We start from the raw sequence: 24,593 nt of genomic DNA, 5'->3' as shown, positions 1-24,593 counted from the left end.
TTTCCGCGTTGACGTCACTCACAACAGTCGTCAGCGAGGCGGAAGCGCAGTCCCGCTTCTCCGTGTCTTTCCCCCGCGGTCCGAGGGCCCCCCGCACACGGCCGGAGCGAGAACGCGAAGCTGCGCTGCTTTGCGCTGCGAAGCGGATCGTCGGCTGCGACTCTGCGGCGGTCGCCGTCACTGCGGCCGGAAGTTGGGCCATGGAGGCGCGCGGCAGAGTAGACGAGCCCAGGGGGCCCGTGTTACACATCGTGGTCGTGGGCTTTCATCACAAGAAGGGCTGTCAGGTAAGAGAGAGAGAGAGAGAGAACCTGCTGCGGGTTCCACACCCCGCGCGCGGGTGTGCGCGCGCGCTCTGAGCCTGGTGCTGGGGGAAGGCGACGCGGGACGGGAGCGCGTGCTCAGAGTCTGCTGCTTCCACCCCCCCCATTTACTAATTAAGAGAGAGTTTACAATCAGAGAGCTTCAGTGCGGCCAGCAGGGGGCGTAGTGGATCGAGCTGCCACCCTGCACCTGAAGGACTGGGGTTCGAATCCCACTTCCAGAACACCCTGCCTGCTGTATAAATGTAAATAACTGTGGGCAGATTAGTAAATTAGTGTCAAATAAAGTGTCAGCTAAAGAAATAATAAACAAATGATAGAAAAAAACGTAGTGAAATACTGCAGTCCCAGATACCATGTTTAAACCGATGATACCACTGATGACACTTTAGCTTCCAGGTAAAACAATACATTAGAAAACATACAGAAACCGTACAAGTCACCGATTGAAGGTAAAAGCTACAAACCGCTGAACCATCCACTATTATGCTGATAAGATCACAAGATGGTAAAAACAGTGTCAAACCAGTTCACAAACCTGTCACGCATGAAAAATTGAGCAAACTCCTCTGCGGACACATGTGTAACATGTCCACATTCCTACACAGTTTGATATTTTGAAAACTTGTACTCATATTAAGGACTTGTGGTCCTGCAAGACTGGGGTTTGGTCATGGTTTAGTCTAAACGTTTGGGGTTTGGTCGTCTCAGGGTTAAGAGTTATGATCCCGGGATTGGCGGTCTGGTTACGGGTTAGTAGGCTAAGGGTTAAAGGTTGATCGTCTAAAGGTTAGTGGTTGATGGGATTGGTTGAGGGGTGCTTGCTGCGACCCCACTCGGGACAAGTGGTTTCAGACAGTGTGTGGGGGTTGGGTTGATGGGATTGGTGAAGGGTTGGTCGTCTAAGGGTTAACGGTTGATGGGATTGGTGAAGGGTTGGTCAGCTAAGGGCTGATGGGATTGGTGAAGGGTTGGTCAGCTAAGGGCTGATGGGATTGGTGAAGGGTTGGTCAGCTAAGGGCTGATGGGATTGGTGAAGGGTTGGTCAGCTAAGGGTTGATGGGATTGGTGAAGGGTTGGTTGTCTAAGGGCTGATGGGATTGGTGAAGGGTTGGTCAGCTAAGGGTTGCAGGACCCAAGGGGACGCGGATTGGACGATCAGTACACACAGGGACAGTGTTTTGTTTCACATCCAGGTGGGGGTGGTGTTAACCGTTACCTGATATGGTTACCTGGTCTCCCTCTCACTGTGTGTCTCAACACTGCTTTCCTGCTCTCCATCTGCTCATTGGTGACGGGGAGGGGGGACGACTGGAGACGGGGGCGGAGTTTCAAGCAGCGGGTGGCTGCGGAGTCCGTGCCTTACTGCACCTCCTGGAACCATGGGGCCTCACCTGTGCGCCAGGTGTGCGGTAATGTCACTTGATCCTGCGCGGGACCCTGTGAGTGGCAGGTGCAGAAGGTAGGCTGGTCAAACTGCCCAAAGAGTGACTGCTTTCGTGAGACGCCGTGGTAAAAATCGGCTGCGGCTTTTATGTTTATCCACGGAAATCCGCACCATGTGCAAAACTGAGCAATGCTTTAAAGTAAAGTATTGTAACAGTGTAATTTGCAGTACATCAATGAGGGTAAAGTATGTATTAATTTCAATTCACTAATTTACAAACACTGGAACGTGAGCATATTTTAATTATTAATTTACCGTATTTAATATTGTAGAATTGGGGTTTTGTAAGGGGTTGGGGTTAGCGATAGGGGTAGGGGTTCATTTTAGTGTTGGGATGGAGGTTAGGGGGTTAATGTTTACATTTACATTTATTCTTCAGATGCTTTTCTCCAAAGCAACTTCCAGTGAACTCCATGTAGTGTGATCAGCCCACACACCTTATTCACCGCGGTGACTTACGCTGCTAGATACATTACTTACACTGGGTCACTCATCCATACCTCAGTGGAACACACACACTCTTTGTCACTCACACACTATGGGTGAATTTGGAGTGTGAGAGGAAACCAGAGCACCCAGAGGAAACCACACAGACACCTGGAGAACATGCAAACTCCACGTAGACTGAGTGGGGATCGAATCCATGTCGCCTCACCCAGGCGCTGTGAGACCACCGGTCCGCCCTGACCCCTAACCCCAGTCCTAACGTTAGGGTTAGGGTTTGAGGGTTAGGCTCTGCAGTCTGGATCATCACCAGATGGGAAGTCGCCGCTGCTGGGACACATGACGTGTCACAGTTTTCCTGTGGGGGTTTCCGTTTATGAATCGGCGTGAGCGCTGAGAGCGGGAGTGTGTCCGGCCTAAGAAAACAGAGTAAATGCAGTTTTACGGTGAATTTTTAATGTACTATAACTGGATCTGAGGTATTTAGGGAGTGTAACCCTACCAGTAAATTGGGGGAAATCTCAACTGTTGAGCTTTTGTTGATAGTAATGTAGAGATTGGATTTATGAACAAATGAAAATGCGAACAGACTTGCAGTCCCAGTCGTAAGCTGAGGGCATGGTGTACTTACCCTAAACGGGTTTGGTAAAATTACGGAGCTGTATAGTAAATGGGTTAATAATTATGAGCAGTATTGTAGTACATGCAGTACTTTATGTGGCCTTGGAAAAAACGATCAGTGGAAGTAATACTTGCCACGCCAAATTGGAGGGAGGTGCACGAGGTCCAAGTGCGGCTCTCTGTCCCGCGCGCCGACGGGCTCGTCCTTCACCTCCCGCTCCGTCTCCTGTCCCTCAGGTTGAGTTTTCGTACCCCCCCCTCGTCCCGGAGGAGGGCCACGACAGCAGCTCTCTCCCGGAGGAGTGGAAGTACCTGCCCTTCCTCGCTCTCCCTGATGGAGCTCATAACTACCAGGAAGGTAGGAACCACCACCCTGCGTTTCCCCCTCTCTTGGACGGGTGTGTAACCTCACGTGGTCCGAGGTCTTTAGCACCGCGGTGTCAAAGTACAGTCATCCATGTTTTTTTTTTTTTTTTCCTCTCTTTTCCCTTGGGGTGTAAACATAGTAATTCCTTAACAAACTTTAAACTTATGATCCTTCTAAGAAACCTTCAAGACTCTGGTTGTGACCTAAAGGTCAAAGGGATGTGACCCCACTACCTATAGGATCCAGTTGGGGTCCTATGGGTATTGATTGCGTTACGTTGACATTTATTAATTCAGACGTACATCTCAGAGAACAATACAGAGTGTTGTTGGTCACATACCGCGGTATAAACCAGTGTAAGTCATCAATTGTATACAAATTTTTTCATTATTAAACAAGTAATTATGAAAAAAACTATTAAACATGAACACATTGATATAATGTTCTTATAACTGGTATGTTAAGTGTTTTTTACATGTATTTTTTAAATTGATAGATAGTGTCTATTTCCACCTGCCTCCTCTCACTGGGGACATGAAGTGTGTGTACGGGGTGTCCTGCTACCGCCAGATCGAGGCCAAGGTGAGACCTACACTCCAGGTGTGCGTTCCTGTAGCCTCTGCATGTAAAATAATTTCATTTCTTTTTTTGTAAACTTCATGTAATGTGTTTCGATGGAGCAGTCGACCTTTTTTTTTTTTTTTTTAAACCATGTTTTTTATTTTAAATGCGCCGAGTCGACATGGTAGGAGGATGAGTCTCGGCGAGCAGGGCTTTGCCTCCATGTTTTGCTCTCAGCCCAGAGAAGATAAAGTGTGACAGTGAGCTGTGCTGTGGGAGGCCAAATTAAAAATTAAAACGGCCGAAATTTTTTTAAAAAACAAGTTCGTTGCTTATTACTTCTTCCTTTGTGGTAAACTGCGGTAAGGCGCTCGTTACCTCGTTCGCTGCCCTTCTTCTGCAGAGCGAGTCTTCGTCAGGCCGTATTTTTCCCTGATCACTGGGGGGAAAACGGAACCGTGTCATTGACGTTCAATAATTGCTGGAAAACAAACATTACACTCCAGTTAGAACATTGGTTTGCAATCAGTGTCATACATTAAACTTACAAACAAACAACAATAATGATAAATAATTATTAATAAACAGCATGTGCCACAGGGCATCCTACCCTCTACGCTTTCCTGATGCTGAGGCCCGACTGTAGGGGCAGCTTCGTGTCACATCCCCGCGGTTGTCATGGCAGCAGAGAGTGCGGTCACTCACGGTCATCTCCTCGTTTACCGGTTCCAGGCGCTGAGGGTGCGGCAGGCCGACGTCACCAGGGAGACGGTCCAGAAGAGTGTGTGTGTCCTGAGCCGGGTGGTGAGTCGCTGTGCGTCTTTGTTGGGGGGGCTCGGCTTTGAAGGGTTTAACATTTCAGTCTCGGTGGGGACAGTTGACTGGGGGGGGTGACCGTGAATCTGGTGTGTGAAACGAGCACCAGAGGGGTACTCAACAAATAAAAGGCCCTCATCTACATCCTGATCCGTCTCTCCCCGGGATATAGATTCGATTCGATTGGTTAAGTTGGGGGTCCGGGGGCGTTGCCCACCAGACATGGTCAAGGTCTTGGAACTGATGCATTCTGGGATGTGCCCCACATGGATCGGGGGTGTAACCGGGAGAGAATGGCACCTATTCCATCCCGCAGTGCGAACTGACAGCTGCGACCTTTCCCTCCTCCAGCCGCTGTACGGCCTTCTGCAGGCGAAGCTGCAACTCATCACACACGCCTACTTCGAGGAGAAGGACTTCTCGCAGATTTCCATCTTGAAGGTGGGTATGCGCGCGCGCGCACACACACACACACAGACACACACACACACACCTATTGCCCATCCAGCACTTCATCTTATCAACCCCCCCCCTTCCAGGAGCTGTATGATCACATGAACGGCTCCCTGAGAGGGACGACTCCAGAGGGATCCCAGGTCTACCTGGGTAAGGTGACGGCGTGGCGCCCTCTACTGGTCACCGGTGCAGTGACATTATTGTCTCTCGCATTTACATTTAGTCATTTATCTGACACTTGTTCTCTAAAGCGACTTACAGTGTTAAAATACTTAGTTATTTACCATTTATACAGCTCAGTAATTTTTACTGGAGCAATTTAGGATAAATACCTTGCTCAAGGGTACTATGGCTGGAGGTTGGATTTAAACCTGCAACCTGCGTCCAAAGAAGCCTGGGGTGTCTTTGCCGGCCAGCCAGCAGGCTTCGGGAGCCCCGCCCCCGGGTTTAGTGTTGCCGAGCTTCACGGGGGTCTATGGGAGCCTCGCTGAGTCCGGATGGACCGCGGGACGCGTCCCGCTGCATGGGGCGACTCCGTGTGTCCGATCCCTTCTCGGAGAGTCGGGGTGCCCAACCGGGTAGTTTTATACAGTGAGTAGATGACCGGTGGGACTTGGGTTCAAAACCCCTGCTGAGACATGAGCTCTGCTCATGGTTCTAGTGCATCCAGGTCCCTGAGTTGCAGCGCTGGTGCTGATGATCCAGTCTGTGTGCAGGTTTTGTTGCCCCGCGAATTATAATGAATCGCCCTCCTGAGAGACCCCTCAGAGTACCGGGCTTGTCGGTGGTTGTCAGACGGTTGGTAAACGCGCCCCAAAAGTGCTCTCTGACATCTTCGTTCATTGCACTAATTTTCTTCTGTAGGTCTCTCTCCAAGGGATTTGATTCTTCACTTCCGGCACAAGGTAATTTGACTCGTTCAAGTGAGCGGAACAACCCGGTAGCGCTTGTGTGTGTGTGCGTGCGTGCGCCATGTGAAGTGTGCGCATCAGTCGCCTCTCCTGTCTCTGCAGGTCCTCGTTCTCTTCAAGCTGGTCCTGCTCGAACGTAAGGTAAGACCCTCGTCGCCGTCCACGGCTAGACGGCTGGTCCCCCGTGTACGAACCTCACGCTTCGCTCAGGGGTCGGAACCGGAGGATGTAAAGCTGTGGGATTGTCTGCAGCTTGTTCATGTTGTTTGCTTCTCTGCTGCGTGACCGAAGTTGAGGCAGCGCTTGCTGTTTGTAGCGACGTACCTTTTTCCCCCACACGTCTTGGGGTAAACGAAGAACCTTACCACGTTTCATTCCGTACAGGTTCTCTTCTACGTGTCTCCCGTCAACAGACTGGTGGGAACTCTAATGACGGTTTTATCACTTTTTCCAGGTAAGCAGCCCCGTGCAAACGTTACCTTGTTCTACTTTGGAGGATGTAAGCATTTATGGTTCATGTGGATTATCGGTAGAGGATTTAAAAAAAAAAAAAAAAAAAAAAAAAAAAACACTTGTATGGTCTTGGAAGTTGAGTTACACCCAGTGTCTCGGCGTGAGTCTGTTTATGTGCAGAACCGTGATGTTCGGTCGTGGTGTCGGCGTCCACCGATGAGCAGCCCTCACACCCTCTTGCATGAAGGCCATATGGCGACACCGAGACCGGCTCTATTGACGAGTCCCTTCCCTGCAGGGATGATGGAGCACGGCCTGGCCGACTCCTCGCACTACAGGCCGAGGAGCAGCGTGTCCGAAGAGTCCGGCCAGGCGGAGGCGACGCCGGGCTCCGAGGAGTTCGTCTCCGTGTCCGTCACGGACATCGACGGCTCCGCGGGAGGGTGTGCCGCCCGACCCGAAAGGCCCGCGGTTGCGGCGGACGGACACCTTCTGAAGCCCCCGTCGCGGGGTTCGCCGGAGTCCTCGGAGAGCGACTGGGAGACGCTGGACCCCAGCGTGCTGGAGGAGGGCGCCCCCAAGAGCATGGAGGCGCTAGACAGCGAGGCGGGAGCAGCCATCACGGAACAGCCGCAGTCTGCCAGCGGCCAGGCCGTCCTCACCCAAGGACTGGTGTCGGGCCTGGAAGAGGACCAATACGGCATGCCCCTCGCTATCTTCACCAAGGTATACCGTGTCTCCGGGCATCCCTGCCTGGCTGCCTCGCTGTGTTTGCATATGTTTCTTAACCGTCTTCTAAAACAGTTGTGTCGAACATTAACCGCACGTCACCTGTCGCCATGGTTCATCTAAACCGTGGTTTAACCTTTGACTGCAGTAAACATTCTGTGGTAATCGGGTCATATGACGGGAGGGAATGAATATGTGGTTTTCACATGGTTATGCAACCATAGTCTGCTCCGCCCGGGAGCATTGCACGTTTATTCCCGTGGTAAACTGAGCGCTTCTTGTGTAAATATAGGCCAAACTCCGCACTTGAGTTCTCGCCCAACCTGTTCCTCACAGATGTTCCTCGAAGACTTGTTTTCTCTCTTCTCTGTAAGCAAAGGAATTGCACAGTGCTTGGCTGCAATGACCCCTACTGTGTGTGTGTGTGTGTGTGTGTGTGTGTGTGTGTGTGTGTGTGTGTGTGTGTGTGTGTGTGTGTGTGTGTGTTTACCAGGGTTATCTCTGCCTGCCTTACATGGCTTTGCAACAGCACCACCTTCTGTCCGACGTGACGGTGCGCGGGTTCGTTGCCGGAGCGACAAACATCCTCTTCCGCCAGCAGAGGCACCTGAGCGACGCCGTGGTGGACGTGAGTTTCTCCCGTCAGTCCCGCGTGGTGCTACTCATGTAACGTCGGTGTTAGTTTTCCAAAACTGCTGCTGCTCGTGCGATATGTGCCGGTTCCGACGCGTTAGAGCGACCGCGTTCCGCATCCGTGTCCGATATTAAGCGCTTAGCGTTTACCGCGTTTGTGCCGACGCGCCAGGTGGAGGAAGGCCGCATCCAGATCCAGGACCCTGAACTGCGCAGGTTGATGAGCCTGACGACGGCCGACTTGCGCTTTGCCGATTACCTGGTGAAGCACGTGACCGAGAACCGCGAGGATGTGTTCCTGGACGGCACCGGCTGGGAGGGGGGCGACGAGTGGATCCGCGCCCAGTTTGGCCTCTACGTCCATTCCCTGCTCGCCACCTCCTTGCAGCAAGGTACGGGCCGATTGCGTTTGGCGTCGGGCTCCGTTACCGGCGTCCGGTGAGGCGAAGGTGAACATCTGCTCTCGGCCTACAGATAACGAAAAGCTGCTGGCGGACTACGGCAGCTCCTTCGTTTCTGCCTGGAAGAACACGCACAACTACAGGGTGTGGCACAGCAACAGGCACCCGGCCATGTCCGAGGTCACCCCGGGGTAGGTGGAGCAGGAGCGATGGGGCTGCGGCCCTGCTGCTTTAGAGGGTGTGGTGGTGGTGGTGGTGGTGGTGATGATGATGATGATGATGATGATGATGATTACCTACTCACAGGTTTGTGTTTCTGTTTCCAGCCATCCGTTCCAAGGGCAGTACAGCGTCGCCGATGTCAAGCTGAAGTTCTCGCAGTGAGTGTCCGTCTGCTCCAGGCAAAGCAAAATATGAATGTTGCGAAGTGGGGGGGGGGGGGCAGCTGGTAGTGCAGTGGTTAGACCTACTGCCTTTGGACCTAAAGGTCGCAGGTTCGATCCCCACCTCCGGCTGTTGTACCCTCGAGCAAGGTACCTACCTTATTTTGCTCCAGTAAAATTACCCAGGTGTATAAATGGGTAAATAATTGTAACCTTAACACCGTAAGTCACTTTGGAGAAAAGTGTCAGCTACATGAATCAATGTAAATGTAAGAAGCATTGTTAGGCAACGCTCACGATTTTCCCTGATAGAATGTGGTAAAATCGGATCAGGGCGGTTGTCGTGCTTCTCTGAGCCGGTTCCTTATTTTTGGTTTCACGCGAACTGTTCTACAAGCGATTTATGTCATTTCGCTGATATATTGTGATCTATACATCATTTCACGCTCTGGTCTTCCCAGGTGTGCGTTAGAGCCGTCTCCGATTGGCTGCTGCTGGTTCGCAGCGGAGGTGCCCCGTCGTACCGGTGCCCCGTAGGGCAATAAGATGATATAATTATAAGATGATTTCGATAACTGAGCGGAAGAGAGCGTTGGCCTGAAAGGACTTCGACACGATTGATATCAGCCTTGCTGTTCACAGCGAGTTCACATCCCTTTTCTATTTATACCGCGGCAATATAAATACGTAGTATTTTACTTTCAGATCTCGCGTCGCTCTAGTCGTCGGTTAATTATAGACGTTTTATTCTTAAAAACAACATTGGCTCTCGGGGTAACATTTCATTCCAGGAACTGTGTGTGTGTGGGGGGGGGGGGTGTTATAGGAAACGGATTGAATTTCTCCATCTGAAAACACAGCCTCTAGGGTTACGTGTGACATATCTGCGAGCCATGCGTCTTCCTCCGCTCCCATCTATTGATAGCTTTATGGTGAGAACACGGACACAGTTCACCTTCGCCTTCGATATGTGACGACAGGACCCCCGGTGAACTGTAACGCAACGCGTCGGTAAACAAACGGACGTGGATCGGCACTCGGGTGGGGAGGATGCGGGAGGGGGGGGTTGAGCCGCGATGTGACGAGAAAGGGGACGAAACGGCTCGGCGCAGCCAAAGGCAACTTGGACTTTCCTGTCCCGCTGAGCTCTAAGGTCCTGGTCACGTGACTGGCGCGGCGCGGTGCGAATGGCGCGTTCAACTCGGGCCGTTTCCTGGAGGTGGGGTGGGGTTGGGGGGGGGGGTGAGGGTCTAGAGTGTTTGTGAAAGTGGACAAAACACAAGACTGGTAGGAAGGAACCCCCCACCCCCACCCCCCCCAGTGGATGACTGGCGCACAAAGGCGGCTCAGTGTGACGCCGGAGTCTCACCGAGGGCTGTTTCCTGAGCACCGACCGCCCCGGCGACTCGGTGGAGGCGAGCGCCGTGGGGGGTGGATAATGGGCACCGAACGCAGCCCCACCTCCCCCACTCGCCTTTTTCATATGGTGACAGCGAGATGTTTGGCAAGTTCACGTGTGTGTGTGTGTGTGTGTGTGTGTGTGTGTGTGGGGTTCTTTTAAAAAAAAAAAAAAAGGCTGCGGCTCCCTTTCTGAAATCTTTCCATACCGATGAACAGTTTGATCCCCCCCCGCCAGTGACAGGTGAATGTAACAAAGAGGGAAGCCCCCCCGCCAAGTATAACCCCGTTTTTGTCCTTCCGTCCCGCGAGCGCCATCGCTTCGCCATCAGTCACTCGGTGCGCCTGGAGCGCCGCCAGGCGTCTTCCTGGAATCTGTATTTTTTTGTTTTCCTCCATCACTTTGCGACAGGAGACATGCCCCCCCTTCCCCCCCATCCCTTCACTGACGCTCTGGACAACTGACCAGTTTGTTCAGCTTGTTTTCGCCTGCTTTGTCCCCTGACACTATTCAGAGGTTTCAAAAGAAAAAAACGCAGAATCCAACAAGGAGGAGACGGGGTGTGTGTGTGTGTGTGTGTGTGTGTGTGTGTTTTCACACACATTTCACTTTGTTTTCTTTCGTTTCTCCTCTGAGAGAAAGAAAACGGAGCCACATGACAGGCTATTGGTGTGCTGAGCTCGTGGCCCAAGGGCATTTTTTTTTTTTTTTTTGGACGTCACTTTTTATTTGGGTCAACCAGCCAAGTCCTCCTCCAGGACCGAAACCCCAGCTTGGTATCGCCCACTGGCCAGGGTTCGAGTCACATGGGGAAGGGATGGAGACATTGCTTGTGACCACTCCCCGTCACTGTGTTGTTGTTGCCCTGCTGAGGACTGAGTAACAAGCAATAAATAGTGTGTGGTGTCACACAGTCTCATTGAATGTGGTTTTTTTTGTATTGCTAAAACCATCATGGACCGAGTCAACATCCATTTCTGTAGCTAAAGCATTTACATTTATTTATTTATCTGATACTTTTCTCCTTCTGGAGCAGTTAAGGGTAAGTACCTTGCTCAAGGGTAGAACAGCTGGAGGTGGGATTCGAACCTGTGACCTGCGGAGCCTTGCCTCTATACGTGGAAGGCAGTGTAGTTCGGGTGTGCGTAAAGGGCTCGAAATGGCCCAAGGCAGCAGTACGTTGAGATCTTCAGGCCCGGTTTCACGTAGCGTACGGCTCCTCTGAGCTCCCGCTCGCTAATTGGTAACGGGGAAATCCTTAACCGCAATCTGTCGCAGGGTTTCTGCCTTTTCGCCACCCCCTCCCTCCCGCTTCGGCACGCTCTTCTGGAACTTTCCTCCGCGACAGGCGCTGCCGTCACGCAGTCCTGTGTTTTTCAGCTCCGTGCAGAACAGCGAGCGAGGGAAGAAGATCGGCAATGCCGTGATGACCACGAGCCGGAATGTGGTGCAGACCGGCAAGGCAGTGGGTAGGCGGGGCCTCCGTCACCCCCTCAGCCCATTTCTACGGGCTTCTCTCATTTCCCACCTGCTCCACGGTTCAACACCACGCATTCGGTCCGCTCATACGGGCGACGGTGGCGCTTACGTGCGTGTTTCTGTCCGCAGGCCAGTCGGTGGGCGGGGCTCTCACCAGCGCCAGGTCGGCCATGTCCTCCTGGTTCTCCACATTGGCCCAGCCTGCAGGCGTCACTGGTGTGGCCAGTGGGCAACCGTCAGCGAAACCTTGACCGCACCTGTCCCTCATCACTCGCTTCTCATCCCTCCCCTCCTCCATCTCTTCTTCCTGGTACACGGCAGTCCCCCCCACCCCACCCTGCGGTGAGGAAAAGCAGCAGGAGAAATACTGTAATGACATCACTTCCTGTGAACACCAACAGTATGTAAAGGCTTATGATGAAACGGGTGCCCAACCTCACCATCCTCTGCCCCCCCCCCCCCCCCTTATTCCCATGTCCTGGATCCTTAAGGGTGGGGGCATAACCGTGAAAAAGGGGAGGTTGTGTGTGTCACAGCTTGTATGAGTTTAGCATGAGCGTTTGGCACCTGTCAGTGTGTGTTGACCAGGATGTCCCCCCTCGTGAAGTCACGGTGCAGTATTTAGGACAGAGGGACAAATGCAGAGTGCGTGCTGCTGGAATGCCGCAGGGGAAGTTAGGAGAAGCGCTAATGGTGCCCTAAGCCCCCCCCCCCCACCTCCGCAACCAACACCAGACCACGAGCGTTGTCACAGGACAGTCCTCTTGGATGCTGCACACGTTCAGGCATCCTTTAGGTGAACCGCTCTGCATATTTGGAAACGGTCAGGTAGACTTCCAAGAGCGGCAGAGATTGCATCTGACAAGACCGTGCAACTCGCAGGTTTCGCCCACGTCGTGGGGACGGGGTGGATTTTTCTAGAAACGCGACCGCGCGGTCAGTGACGGCACCGAGTCGGTCCCTTCCAAAGCCGTCCACTGGCCACACCCCACGCCCACAAGTGTCTGGTTTAGGCTCTTTAGCGTGCCCTGCGGCGGACACCCGCTGATGCGTTTGTTTCGTTATGTTGTGGTGCTGTGGATTCGTTTACTCTTTACCCTGTTCTGCAGACGCGTGCAGTGAAACGCTGTGCTGAGCTGACATCACTCCAGCTTTGTCATTTTTACTATTTCTAGGATTTAGGGGGGAAAAAAAACTACATGTCTAAAAATATCTTAAGTGAAGCTGCTGTGGCCAGAATGCAGAATGTTTTAATTTATTTGTATATTATCCTGTATCTGAAGGTGTAATGGAACATTTATTTTTTTAATTTCTACACTGGGGATAGAAAATATTGTGACACCACACAAAGTGTTTGCACAAAAGTATCATTACATATCTGTATATTTGTTACATGCAGATGGCTTAATGATCATTCTACTTGTTGTATATCTCTTGTCTAAAGTATGTGAAGCCTTGCTCTGGGGGAAGACTTCAGGTAGCAAAGACTACTTTGCTCAGGCAGTTGCTGAGTTTTGTACTGCTTGCAGTCTCCCCCTCCCACTTTATTATTGATTGTATGTTTAATTTTCTTTGACCTCTAGGGCTACTTCATTATCTACAAATACTGTCCTCAGACATTTTTAAAAATCGTTTTACAAATGCTACATGTGCAGATATTTAATGTCATGTGTTTCAATGTGAAGCGTATGGAATTTAAGCAAAACCTGTATTTACTGACAGAGGCTTTTAAAAGAATGGTACATTTTGTTCCTGTATTAAAAGAAACTTTGCTGAAAGATGGTTGTTACTGCGGCTGCTTTGTGTGGGGTGTCTAGCTCTCGAACAGTTTTTGTTTCCATTAATTGTGAAGGAGGGGGGGAAAAAATGACGACAAAGCAGCGGCGGGCCTCGCTCTCTCGTCTCCCAGCCCAACGACGAAATGTAGGTCAGCCGGACAAAAGCGGGAGCGGCCCGTGGCACGGCGTTTTGAAATGGACGAACCCAGTGGCCTCCGCACTGACTTCCAGATTAGAGGAACGCTGAGTCTGTGCTGCAGCAACAGCAAGAAACAACCGTGAAAACATGTAGATTAATGAAAATAGTAGTTTACTCTTAAAAGCGTAGGCAGACTTGATGGAAAGTGGCACTTGGGCACAAAGGTCTGCGTGTTTAATTACAAAATATTTCACGCCGAACGTGTCACTTTACGTTAGCCATTATGAGCTTGCATATTACCACCTGTGCAAGTGTTCTGACCCGGTGCCACATCTAATAGTGTGAAAACAGGCACTTCGGTGCAGTGACTGCAGCATTTGAATCCCAAAAGCACAATCGGGACTCAGGTGCGAATGGTGTACTTTGGTGACTAAAGTACAAAGTGTAATTCTCTTACCACCCACCTGTTCACCTATAATATTGGAAAGAGCTTCGAAAACAGGCCGCAGAGGGTAAGTTTTGGTAGGACAGAAAGAGAGCTATGTGCGCTGTGCAACAGCTAAACACTGTGCTTCACAAAACTTAAAAAAAAAAAGGCACAAACATTTTTCTTCACTTTCTTTTTTGAATAAATTAATGTCATTCAAAATACAGTGCCAAAGGAACATGATGCAGCCGAACATGCTTAGTAACATTTGTCATGAAGCACCTGTGCTCATGTGACGGTTAGAGGGAAACCCCCACCCCCCCACTCGAACTCTTCCACTGCTAGTGGTTGACGGGATGATCTCTGGAACCCTACCCAGGGTTATGTCCCCTCAGCCCACCCCCCCCCCGCCCAACCCACAACACCACCATTTAACAGTTCACTCACAAGGAGGAATAAAAAATAATGGATATCTACACAATCACACTACAGTAATGATCCATATTAAATAAAAACTAATACAAAATAGACCTGGTTATTTTCCCTCCATTCCCGCACTAACATTTGTTTCAACATATGAAAAATAGATATTCTCCGTATCAGCAGCATTGTTAATCGTATGCATGAGCCAAGTTTACTGTAGTACAGATAGTGGAGGCGTGAGTGAGGTGACCCGCCATATATCCATCGGTGAGCGACCCACCCCCACAAAGGGAGGAAAAAAAAGAAAAAAAAAAAAATCCTATTTCAACGTCAACAGCGTGAGAGGGAGAAGACGACGGTGCATCTGTAAACCGCCAGCTACGTGGAAGACCTGTGAGGAGGAAGTGGTGGGGTGGGGTGTGGCATGGATGAGCTGTCGCCGGTGACCGGACCTGCGGTCGCCTCTGCGGATGCTACACCTTGGCCCACCGTTGCGTCCCTCCGCCTCCTGTACGCAGTGGAGGGGAAAGATGAGACTGGGAGGCCGAGGAGGAGAAGGTACAGTTGTGAACACTGCTGTGACGTGGTTCTCCAGTAAGTGCATTATCACGATTAATCACTTTTCATTCTGCTTTCTCATTATCACATTGTAGTAATAGTACAACAGACCTATACTGATACTTGAAAAGTTGCAACTGGCAAAAAAAAAAAAAAAAAAAAACCCCTACTAGTTAAAGGTAACCATTTGTATGCATGTTTATGGTCAGTCTGAGGGACACCCTCCTGCAGAAGGCAGGCGCATTTGGGCAAAAGGGGCAGTTGCAGAGTCCTGGGAAGGTGGTGGATGGGGTGAGAGGGGTTGGGTGTGCAGGTAACACCTGGAATACGTTTTGGCTCTGGATTTTATTCGGATGCAACCGAACAAAAAGCACGACCCACTTGGGACCCAAGCCGGAGGCAATGGGGAAGCTATCTATACGTGGGGGAGGGACACTATTTCACCGTCCACCTCGAATTCGTCAGCTCCGTCCGGGGCAAAGAGGTATGTGGGGGGTTTCCAGGGAGACTCCTCCAGACAGGAGGGGTAGAGCTTGCCTACGGCGCAGCGGAAGTCCTTTCCGAGGTCCCAGAGCACACGCTCCGAGATGGGCTGACGTGGATGCCAGCGGTCCAGCTCTGCGTCATACTGGTAGATGGCATAGCGAGCACGCTCGTTCATGTGCGTCTCGCGCACGAAAATGCAGAGCGTGCCCAGCAGCACCACCGCCCGCACGCACGGCTCCGAGTAACGTTTGGCCGGCACGCTGGCGCCCGCTCGCCACTCGTTTCTGTTCACGTCGTAGATCTCCACGGCAACTGAGGAGCCGTCCACTGTGCTCAGGGGCAACCGGAGGCCCGAGTTGCTGACCACGTGGAGGCCGCCCACGTAGAAGATGAGGTCGCCGAAAGCGGCAGCTGAGGCAAAGCAGCGGCTGGTGCGGCGCGTAGCCATTTCCACCCAGGCGTCAGCGCGCGGGAAGTAGCAGTATGTCAAGTCGTGGGTCATCGCGTAAATGCAGCCACGGGCTGCTACACAAGTGCTCCAGCTCCAGGCACACGGTAGCGGACTTACCATCCTCCACTCGTCCTTCTCGCGGTCATAGCGCTCGACTGTGCGCCGATTCAGCTCGCCACCCGCAGCGTCACCACCTATCGCGTAGATGAAGCCCTCGCAGTGCACCAGAGAGGGACGCACGCGGGCGCACAGCATGGGCGTCTTGGGGACCCATGTGTTCTGCTGGGCATCCAACCAGAAGAAGCTGGCCATTGAACGGAAGGCAACCTGCAGCTTGCCTCCTTTGCCATGGTTAGCGATGGGGGTCTTCACTGGCGTCTGGCCACCAGCAATAAAGATGTCATTGTCTGGGGTCACCAGGGTGCCCACCTTCTGGAGGTCCCCCGGCGGGCTGCACAGCTTGTACACCTTCTCGGCCTGCGGGCTGTAGCACACGGTGGCGTGACCGCCCCCCGCCGGGCTTCCGTCGCCTGGCGCCTCTGCGGACGATGCCTCCACAAAGATAAGCATCTCCTCCTTGGTCATCCCCAGACGCGGCTTGAAAAACTTGGGCATAGACTTATAGAGGCCCTGCACCACCACTGACTTGTCGTTGGGTGGCAGGCCCTGGAACCAGGCGCGCTGCGTCACCTCAGACAGTGCGTCGATGCGGATCTGGCTGAGCACAGAGGACAGGTGCTGCGAGCGTGACTCCATGTCGTGCTCTAGCCACAGCATGGCCGCCTCACGCACCGTCTCCTCCCGCTCCACGTTGAGGTTGTCGCTGCTCAGCACGTCCACCAGGAGCTCATGGGACAGTTGCAGGAACGCCTCCTGCCGGTACACGGCCGGGAACTTGTGCTCCACCATGCGCTTGGCGCTCTGCTTCAGCTCGGCACAGCTGAACAAGTCACCGATGCTCAGCATTCGCACGCAGTTGTCCGCATTGATCTTCTTGACCAGGTAGTCCCGGCACTGCAGCAGCACGTCCTCCACCTAGTAGGGAAGGAGACATGTCAACAGCTGCGGCCACAGCACCAAACGTCACTTCAGACAAGAGTGGCTGCATGTTGTAAAAAAATACATTGTCTAAACCGCTTGTCCCATACAGGGTCGCGGGGAGCCAGAGCCTAACCTGGCAACACAGGGCGTAAGGCTGAAGGGGGAGGGGACACACCCAGGACAGGACGCCAGTCCGCCGCAAGGCACCCCAAGCGGGACTCTAACCCCAGACCCACCGGAGAGCAGGACCCGGTTCAACCCACTGCGCCACCACGCCCCCTCGTAAAGAATACTGAACAAATTTTAAACAAAGACACAAGCTGCACACGCACCAATGAGTCATTGCACCCAGAAGCGGGGCGTTCTTTCTCTCCCCAAACCCAGAGATGACGAACACACCTGTAGGAAGCAGGCTGTCTCGTACAGGGGCTCCACTGTACTGTCGCTTATGGCCAAGTTGCCCGTGTACGCATAGGTGATGATGATCTGAAGAGTCCCGGGGTCCACGTTGTGGAGGCTCACATGTGTTTGCTTGCTCTCACTCAGGCCGCTCATGAACATGGCCCTTGAGGGAACAAGCAAGAGAGGCTCCTTCAGGTCAACAGCCACTTGGGATGATGGCAGTAATTAATCAATCGACCAAAAACACCACCTTAGACAAAACAGCAACATTAGTCCATTAACGTACTGAGCGAACAGGGTACAACTTAGAACATTTAACTCCTTTTCACCTTGACCTTGACAAATATAAATTAGAAAGAAGCAAACAAACCATCTAAGGGTGCAGCTCAGGTACCTTTCTCATCACAGCGCCAAACCATATTCTCTGCATCACAACAACCTTTCAGATTCAGTGACCCAGAAGACATAACTGCTATTCGCATTCATCATCATCCTCTTTTTTTTTTTTTTTTTTTTTTTTTTTTTTATTTATTATTAAGAATGATACTCTTCAATGTTTCTGCCTGAGAGGAACCTAAGGGGCCCTCAGGAAAGGACAGAAACCATTCAAAATGTTCTTTGCTCAACCTGCATTACATCATCAAATATACTGCAACTAGTAAATGTCAATTCTAGTTTGTGTCAAAACATGTTTTCCTGAACCTGTCTCACTGCGCTCTTAAATATAGCACTTGTGCTATATGCACTTGTCTGTTTCATGCAAGATGCAACCTTCGTACTCCCTAAAGCAGTTTTACATACCGCAAACTTTGATATTTCACATTGTTCTCAATTACACATCTGCCTAATTAATAATTATAATTACAGCATAATCTGGCTGCCAAACCCTTTAAATGAAGTAGCTACATCACAAAGCAACCTGGTCATGCCAAGAACACGGAGAAATGATCAAAGTATCCAAGTAACTAGACATCCCTCGAGAGAAGTGTGTGGACTGTGTTCGTATCTGCAGGCCAGACTGCGGTTCTGGCCCCGCCCACACGCTAGTCTTTGCAGCTGAGCCAGGAGCTGCTGCAGGTCCTGAACATGTGCCAATGTGACAACTGAGGAGGATGGGGAATAAACACAAAAATGACCAGCGTTTTTCACCAATGTTGGTTGAAACCCTCATGTGTTCATTTAACGTTGTGATACAGGTGAAAGACTAAACCCAAGTGCAGCGCAAAGCAATGCTGTCCCTCCACATGGACATAGGATCCAACCAGGTTCTTTCTCAGAACTGATCCTGCCACGTGCAGGGCGACTCCTCACGCTTTCAGCTCTTTTGGACGCCCACACATCAGCATCCCATGCAGTTATTTTCCAAAGTGTGACTCATTCTCTTGTCTACCCCCCCCCCCCACACACACCAACACAACCACTCCTCCAGCCCTCATGACTGCACATCTTTTCTCCTGCCCTTCCCTCGCACTCTACCCACACCCCGATCTCACTAACTCTGGGATCACGCGAGGTGAATGGAGCAGCCCTGTCCCCTCTGCAACCCCTCCCACCAGGGCTCCAGATGAGGCAACGCTTCCCACCTTGTGGTGCCCAGGGAAGGATCATCTTACCCCTGCACTTGAATAAGACGCAGTGTCCTCTTTCACCTGGGGCACCGGAAAAGGGAGCCAACAGGAAGGGCAAGGGACACCTCTTTGAACCACATGAAGTATGGCTGGGGGGGGGGGCACATTACACATGATTTCACTAGAGAAAGAGTGTGTGGGAAAGTCACAAAAACATGTGGGCAGGGCTACTAGAAAATTCAGCCCACCCACTCGGTTGTGGCCACATCGGCTGCTACCACGAAAAGGATGGCCTTTCCTGCACCCTGACTCTTGCTCAGTTTCAACAACACTTTAAAAAGAAAAGGGAAAAAAGCTATAAAAGTAAGAAATGAACTTAAAAGTGTGGTTTTAACTATTACATAGCAATGTTCAAAGCCATTTGTGGGAACCCAAACAGACCTTGTTCCGTTTGTGCTGTTTACGAACACAGCGTTCTGTGATCTCCTACCATTCCTGCCAGATGAAAAAAGGCTGCTCACATTTCGACAGGTATAGCTCACTCACCAGACTCTTTGGGCCAATGCACACACGCGCGCACACACACACACACACACACACACACACACACACACACACACACACACACACACAGTCACTGCTATAGACACCACCTGTACAAACTCCAGGCGTTACACCTTATCTGGGCTTTTCTCCAAAACAGCACTAACAGCTTTAAAGTTCATCTGTTTCTACAGCAGCATATTTACTGGGTAAAAATTCTACAGTAAGCATCTTTACTCATGTTCACAACTGCAGTGGTAAAACCTCCTCCTCTACAAGCACTGTGTTTAGTTTATGCTCCTGTTGAGCTGTTGTGTCCATTGAGCTCTTCACTGGCTGAATTGTACATTTCAATATTTCACAGCATGCAGTCGAATACCTTGACATCAGATCACAGGGCATCAGAGGGCATCGGGAGGTGCATGTGCCAGGCACTCACCTGAAGTAGGAGCTGCATGTGGCCAGCACCATCTTGTGGCAGGGGAATTCAGCATCCTCCACCATCAGCACCACATCCGTTAGCAGCTTCTGCTCATAGAAGAACCGGAGCTGCTCCAGCAGGGAGACAGCGTAGTCCGTATTGACAGGTGTGCTCTCGCTGGGCTCTGACATGGTCGCATCCCACGAACCTTGGGCCCAGTTCCGATTCACAAAAACCAGCAACAGAAGGGCACTGCACCAAAAAGAAAAAAAAAACCCCACAAAAAAAAAGAAGAAAAAAAAGTGTGTGTGTGTGGGTCTAAAGGATTTCTGCAGCAAAATTTGAAACAACTCCCAAAAATACAACAAAAAACACAAAACAGAGCAACAGCCTGTGTTTTTGGTGGGGGGTCGGGAAAAAAGATGCAGGAGGACACTCTTTCTTCTCTGCCTGCTCACACATCCAGTTTTATTGCAAACTGCAGTGTCTCCGCACTTGTTCCTTGGTCACTTGGTATTGATTAGGTGTCTGGAGCCTTTCTTCCGCCTGGGGTGCAAGAGGGATGGGGGAGCATGGGAGGGGGTGTGGCATGCCGCACATCCATTCCAGGGCGCCGGAGGGAGTCAGAGGCAGACGAGGGGTCCTGGCGTCGCCGCTACATCAGTGCTCGTTCCTGTTCTGCATCTGCTGGAACACACAAGGACGTTACACGTCGACATGGCGACAAACCAACAAACAGCCAATGATGAGGGAAGGTCATTCCCTCAAAAGCCACAGTTTGTGCTCATTCCCATCCTGCCGTTAATTGCTCAGCTGAGGCTATTAAAATTTGAGCAAAATTCATTTTAACAGTGAAGTGTATATCATTCACTATCTGACATGTTTCTTAAAGGTTTGCAACCTCAAAGACCGCAGCTGCTATTAAACATAAAGTATTTATTAGCATTTAGGACCTACTTCTTTTACTATGTAATTTTCGTGGTGTACAAAAATTGTTACGCTTTGTTGCTGTTGTCAAAACCCGTGTGGCACGAGCGCCAACGCTGACAGACATCTAACAAAGCAGACCCCAAGCAGCACACAGGTACATCCTCTACACTCCTACACCCAGCATTCTTTAGCTGCTTGGGAAAAACTGCTTGGTCAACAATCTGCTCTCTCCTGGCAGGCTGCCCGCCCTGCGCTTGCCTGGCACCTCCCCAGCACCAATCCCCTCAAACACCCCCGACCTGTCATTTGCCCTCAAAGACGGCATTCGCAGAGTGACAGTCTGCCATGTGCGGGTCTTGTACGCGCATGTTGGCAGGAGGCTGCAGTCAGCACACGCAGAGGGAAGCTGAGGGTATTCTTAGTGACACACCTGTCTGGACAGCTGTCACCTGCCTCGGCACACAGGAAGCGCTGGCTACAAAATTAACTTTGCACGTTCCCACCTATACACTTCCTGACCTTATCAGTTCCGTGACAAATTTCTATCAGCCAGGGTTGTGGGCTCACAGTAAATCAACCCACTGTAGTTGCAATTCTCCCAGAGGGTGTGACACAGGTAGAGCACAAGCACAAAGTCAGGGCTACAACAATACACAGCAATCCTAGAAGCCTTGGTAAGTGGCGGTGGCCTGTTGCTGTTGTAGTCAGGGTTGCTGCAATCCTGGTAGAACACACACACACACACACACACACACACTTTCTGAACCGCTTGTCCCATACAGGGTGACGGGGAACCGGAGCCTACCTGGCAACACAGGGCGTAAGGCCGGAGGGGGAGGGGACACACCCAGGACGGGACGCCAGTCCGTCGCAAGGCACCCCAAGCGGGACTCGAACCCCAGACCCACCGGAGAGCAGGACCCGGTCCAACCCACTGCGTCACCCTCCCGGTAGAACATCGGGGTCCAATTCAGGGTACTCCTGCAGGGCATTATGTACACGACCAAAGGGTTTTCACCTGGGAAGCAGGCCAGAGGCTCATCAGGACTCTGCTGCACTACCCAGAAACCACCAACTCAGGAGGCACAGGGTTCACCTCCCTTCATTAAAACTTAATGGTACGTTCAACATCGGCAAGTTATTACTTATTTGACGTTTTACTCCAAAGTGACTTTCAAAGTTACGCAATTTAGCATAAGTACCTTGGCTCAAGGGTGTTATGTTAGATGTGGCATTCAAACCTGCCACCCTTGGGTCCAAAGGCAGAAGCTCTAACCACTATACTACCAGCTGTCCCATTTATCATTCATTCATTTATCCTTATGCCTTTTTCCAAAAGGGCCAACAATCTGAGGTTTCTACATCATTTACAATTATGAGCCAATTAATGCAGCAGGGTGAATTTTACTGTGGGCAATTCATACCAAGTACCTTGCTCAAGAGTACTACATCATCAGGTGCAGGACTCAAACCTCAGTCCTCTGAATGGATGGCAATAAGAGGTGTTATTTAAACAAGTTAACTCTAAAAGGATTTTTAAAAAACAGCAGCTACTTCAAACCAGCACACCTGTAAAACAATTATTTCAACCGGTGACAAACTACATTTCATAACAAACATTTTGTGCTGCGGAAGAGCCAAAGCTGACGATTATGTTACGTTTTATTCATCAGTAATCACACATTCATTCAACTAAATATTTTGTAACATCTGAATTCATGTTTTTGTTTCTCCAGCTTAACCACTGAAATGCAATTGTACATCAGCTTATAACCAGCCTAGAAAAAAGAAAGGGGGGGAAAAAAAAAAAAAAAAAAAAACAGAAAATTAACTCTGCGATCCCTTGAAGCCGATGACTGAAAATTAAATGATAAACAAACTGGGTGCTCCGAATCTGATAAGTCTGATGATGTTTTGCATGACCTATTGTAATTACTACTTTACAGGCAGGCACATTTATTCCAAAGTCGGTCAGTATTTGGTCTACATACAGAGCTGAGTATTTCTAAAAAGCAGTCCAGGGTAAACACCTTGCTCAAGGGCACTATAGCAACAGCAAGAAGTGTGGCTAGAAGTGAAAACCTTCTGGTTTCAACTTCACACCCTTAAACACTACATGCAGCAATCTAGCTGTTAGGTAACCATAATACAAAACATGCTCTGATTTAAATTTGTTGTTCAGCACACGGGACACGCAATCATACACATTCCCATCTATTTTCAGCAACTGCACTGCTTAATGCGGCATCTCCAAATAAAGCACAAGATTGCTTACTATACGAAATCATGAATACACCATGTCATGAGAAAGGCCAACAGTGACGCCATCCACGCACTCCCACGTGTGAACATTTAAAGTCATCTTAAAGTGTGGCAGAAATAATTAGCACGCACTGCTTCCATATTCAAGGCAACTGATAAAAAATAAGTTATAACATGTATGCAGCAGTAAGGTGTGTACCAATTCAGGCTACCTACTTGTAACCTGAAGGCTGTTGGTTCAAGTTCCGCTGCATTGCCCTTAAATGAAGTACTGTCCCTGAAGCGATCAGTTAAATGCACACTGATATACAGTGTCAAATTCTGTTACTTTGAATAAACAAAGTAGCTGAACTGTAAGACCTACACTAGGAACAACCCATTCAAGTCTTAGATGGGTCAACATGAGCAACAGTTCAAAATCCACAACTAATTTTACAGCTGTTCTAACCCATTTGGCAGAAAAAATAAAATGCAGGCTAAACGTGGTTCTGAGTCATCACCCAGTCATCCCCAGACAACGACGATAAAACGTCTGCCGCCAGAGACGTGCTATATCACTCATCCGCCCAGAAATGGAGAGAAGAGCAGTTTTAATAAGTTAGAGCCATGGTCACGTGTCCAAAGTCAGACACAGTCAGCAGAAACAAAGAGCATCACCAATATCCCCACCATCAGCACCACCGCCATGATGAGGCTCAGAATTACCATGGTATCATCATCCTCCTCTTCAGCACCAACATCATCACGCTCACGTCGGGGTGCACATCACATCCTCACGGCTAGGCCACATCTGGCTCGGAGGGGGGGGGGCTAGATAGTAAAATATATTTCTTAAAAAAAAAAAATAAAGGAGCAGAACATGATGATCCACCAAGAACTTGGGGAGGGAAAGCCAAGGGTTGGACTGCGAGCTTCTCTCAGGACAACGTGTCCCCGACATCGCGAGCACAAGGAAGGAGCACAGACACACAGTCAGTCACGTTGCCTGGCGCCCAACATCCGATCGGGTTCCACAACACACCACCTACCTGGCGGCCCCACTCTCCCTCCGCAGCGCGTTCACAATGTTCGGCGATGGTTCGCACCGGAACCGGGACCAGGAGGAGGAGGGAAAGGGCGAGGACAAAGATCCGGACGAGAATCTCAATCTGCCCCTAGTCTCGTCTCGTCTCTTCCGTTCCGTTCCCTTCCCTTCCGGGCGCCTCAACCCCGGACAGACACAGGACTGTCCCACCCGGCCCGCACAGCAGCGACCCCGTCAAACTCGCTCCCTTAAAATTTAAATCACGTCGGCCTTCGAAACACGGGTACGCGCCCCCCTGACACTGTGCGCTCACCTGCCTGAATTCACACCCCGCCTGCCCCCTGTCTGTGTGCCTGTGTTCGTTAGCTAGCTGCTAGCTCACTAGCACTCGGTTACCTCAGATTCTCACACAGCCACTGCCGTTTCCGCCGTAGTGAGACGCGCAGTTTGTTACACTAGCTTTCCGGATAGCTAACGAGTTAACGGCCGAAGAAGGCCATTTCTACTTACAGAGCCGACCAACACTTCACTGTTTCACTTCCAAGTTTACTATTGCTGGTTTCAAACGTGCGCGTTGCGGCGGTAGCGGCGACGGCTCCTCCCGGCCGTTACACAAACCAAAGAAGTCCGGAAGCCGAATGTGCACGATTGCGGCCAGGAGCGCGCAGCGCGAAGAAATGCTCGGATGGCGCATGCGCTTCGCGGCGCAACAGAGCC

General features: G+C 50.8%; 2 protein-coding genes across 11 annotated transcripts; one reads left to right on the top strand and one right to left on the bottom strand.

Moving 5' to 3' along the window:
* On the top strand, positions 1 to 14,507 carry avl9 (AVL9 homolog (S. cerevisiase)). Of its 3 annotated transcripts, none has more exons than XM_018741210.2 (16): positions 1 to 287; positions 3,073 to 3,193; positions 3,699 to 3,784; positions 4,496 to 4,567; positions 4,931 to 5,020; positions 5,119 to 5,185; positions 5,900 to 5,940; positions 6,049 to 6,087; positions 6,331 to 6,400; positions 6,698 to 7,125; positions 7,622 to 7,756; positions 7,934 to 8,153; positions 8,236 to 8,353; positions 8,489 to 8,542; positions 11,325 to 11,413; positions 11,553 to 14,507. In XM_018741210.2, exons 1-16 carry the CDS (start codon positions 201 to 203, stop codon positions 11,672 to 11,674), a joined length of 1,839 nt encoding a protein of 612 aa, XP_018596726.2. In that variant the 5' UTR covers positions 1 to 200; the 3' UTR covers positions 11,675 to 14,507. The 3 variants fall into 3 exon arrangements, with proteins under 3 accessions (XP_018596726.2, XP_018596727.2, XP_018596725.2); XM_018741211.2 differs by lacking the exon at positions 1 to 287 and adding an exon at positions 294 to 1,785; XM_018741209.2 differs by lacking the exon at positions 1 to 287 and having other exon boundaries at positions 2,403 to 3,193.
* On the bottom strand, positions 13,946 to 24,533 carry kbtbd2 (kelch repeat and BTB (POZ) domain containing 2). 8 transcript variants are annotated; one of them, XM_018741214.2, is made up of 4 exons: positions 24,387 to 24,533; positions 19,679 to 20,347; positions 17,126 to 17,291; positions 13,946 to 16,720 (listed from the first exon to the last, which is right to left on the bottom strand). In XM_018741214.2, exons 2-4 carry the CDS (start codon positions 19,849 to 19,851, stop codon positions 15,164 to 15,166), a joined length of 1,896 nt encoding a protein of 631 aa, XP_018596730.1. In that variant the 5' UTR covers positions 19,852 to 20,347; positions 24,387 to 24,533; the 3' UTR covers positions 13,946 to 15,163. The 8 variants fall into 8 exon arrangements, with proteins under 8 accessions (XP_018596730.1, XP_018596729.1, XP_018596732.1 ...); XM_018741213.2 differs by having other exon boundaries at positions 19,679 to 20,344; XM_018741216.2 differs by lacking the exon at positions 24,387 to 24,533 and adding an exon at positions 23,881 to 24,379.
* Between the last annotated feature and the right edge of the window lie 60 nt (positions 24,534 to 24,593).

This window comes from Scleropages formosus, chromosome 19 (assembly GCF_900964775.1).
Source record: "Scleropages formosus chromosome 19, fSclFor1.1, whole genome shotgun sequence".
NCBI classification, from domain to species: Eukaryota; Metazoa; Chordata; class Actinopteri; order Osteoglossiformes; family Osteoglossidae; genus Scleropages; species Scleropages formosus.
The sequence above is the reverse complement of the archived record's forward strand: the minus strand, read 5'-3'. Positions and strand labels throughout refer to the sequence as shown.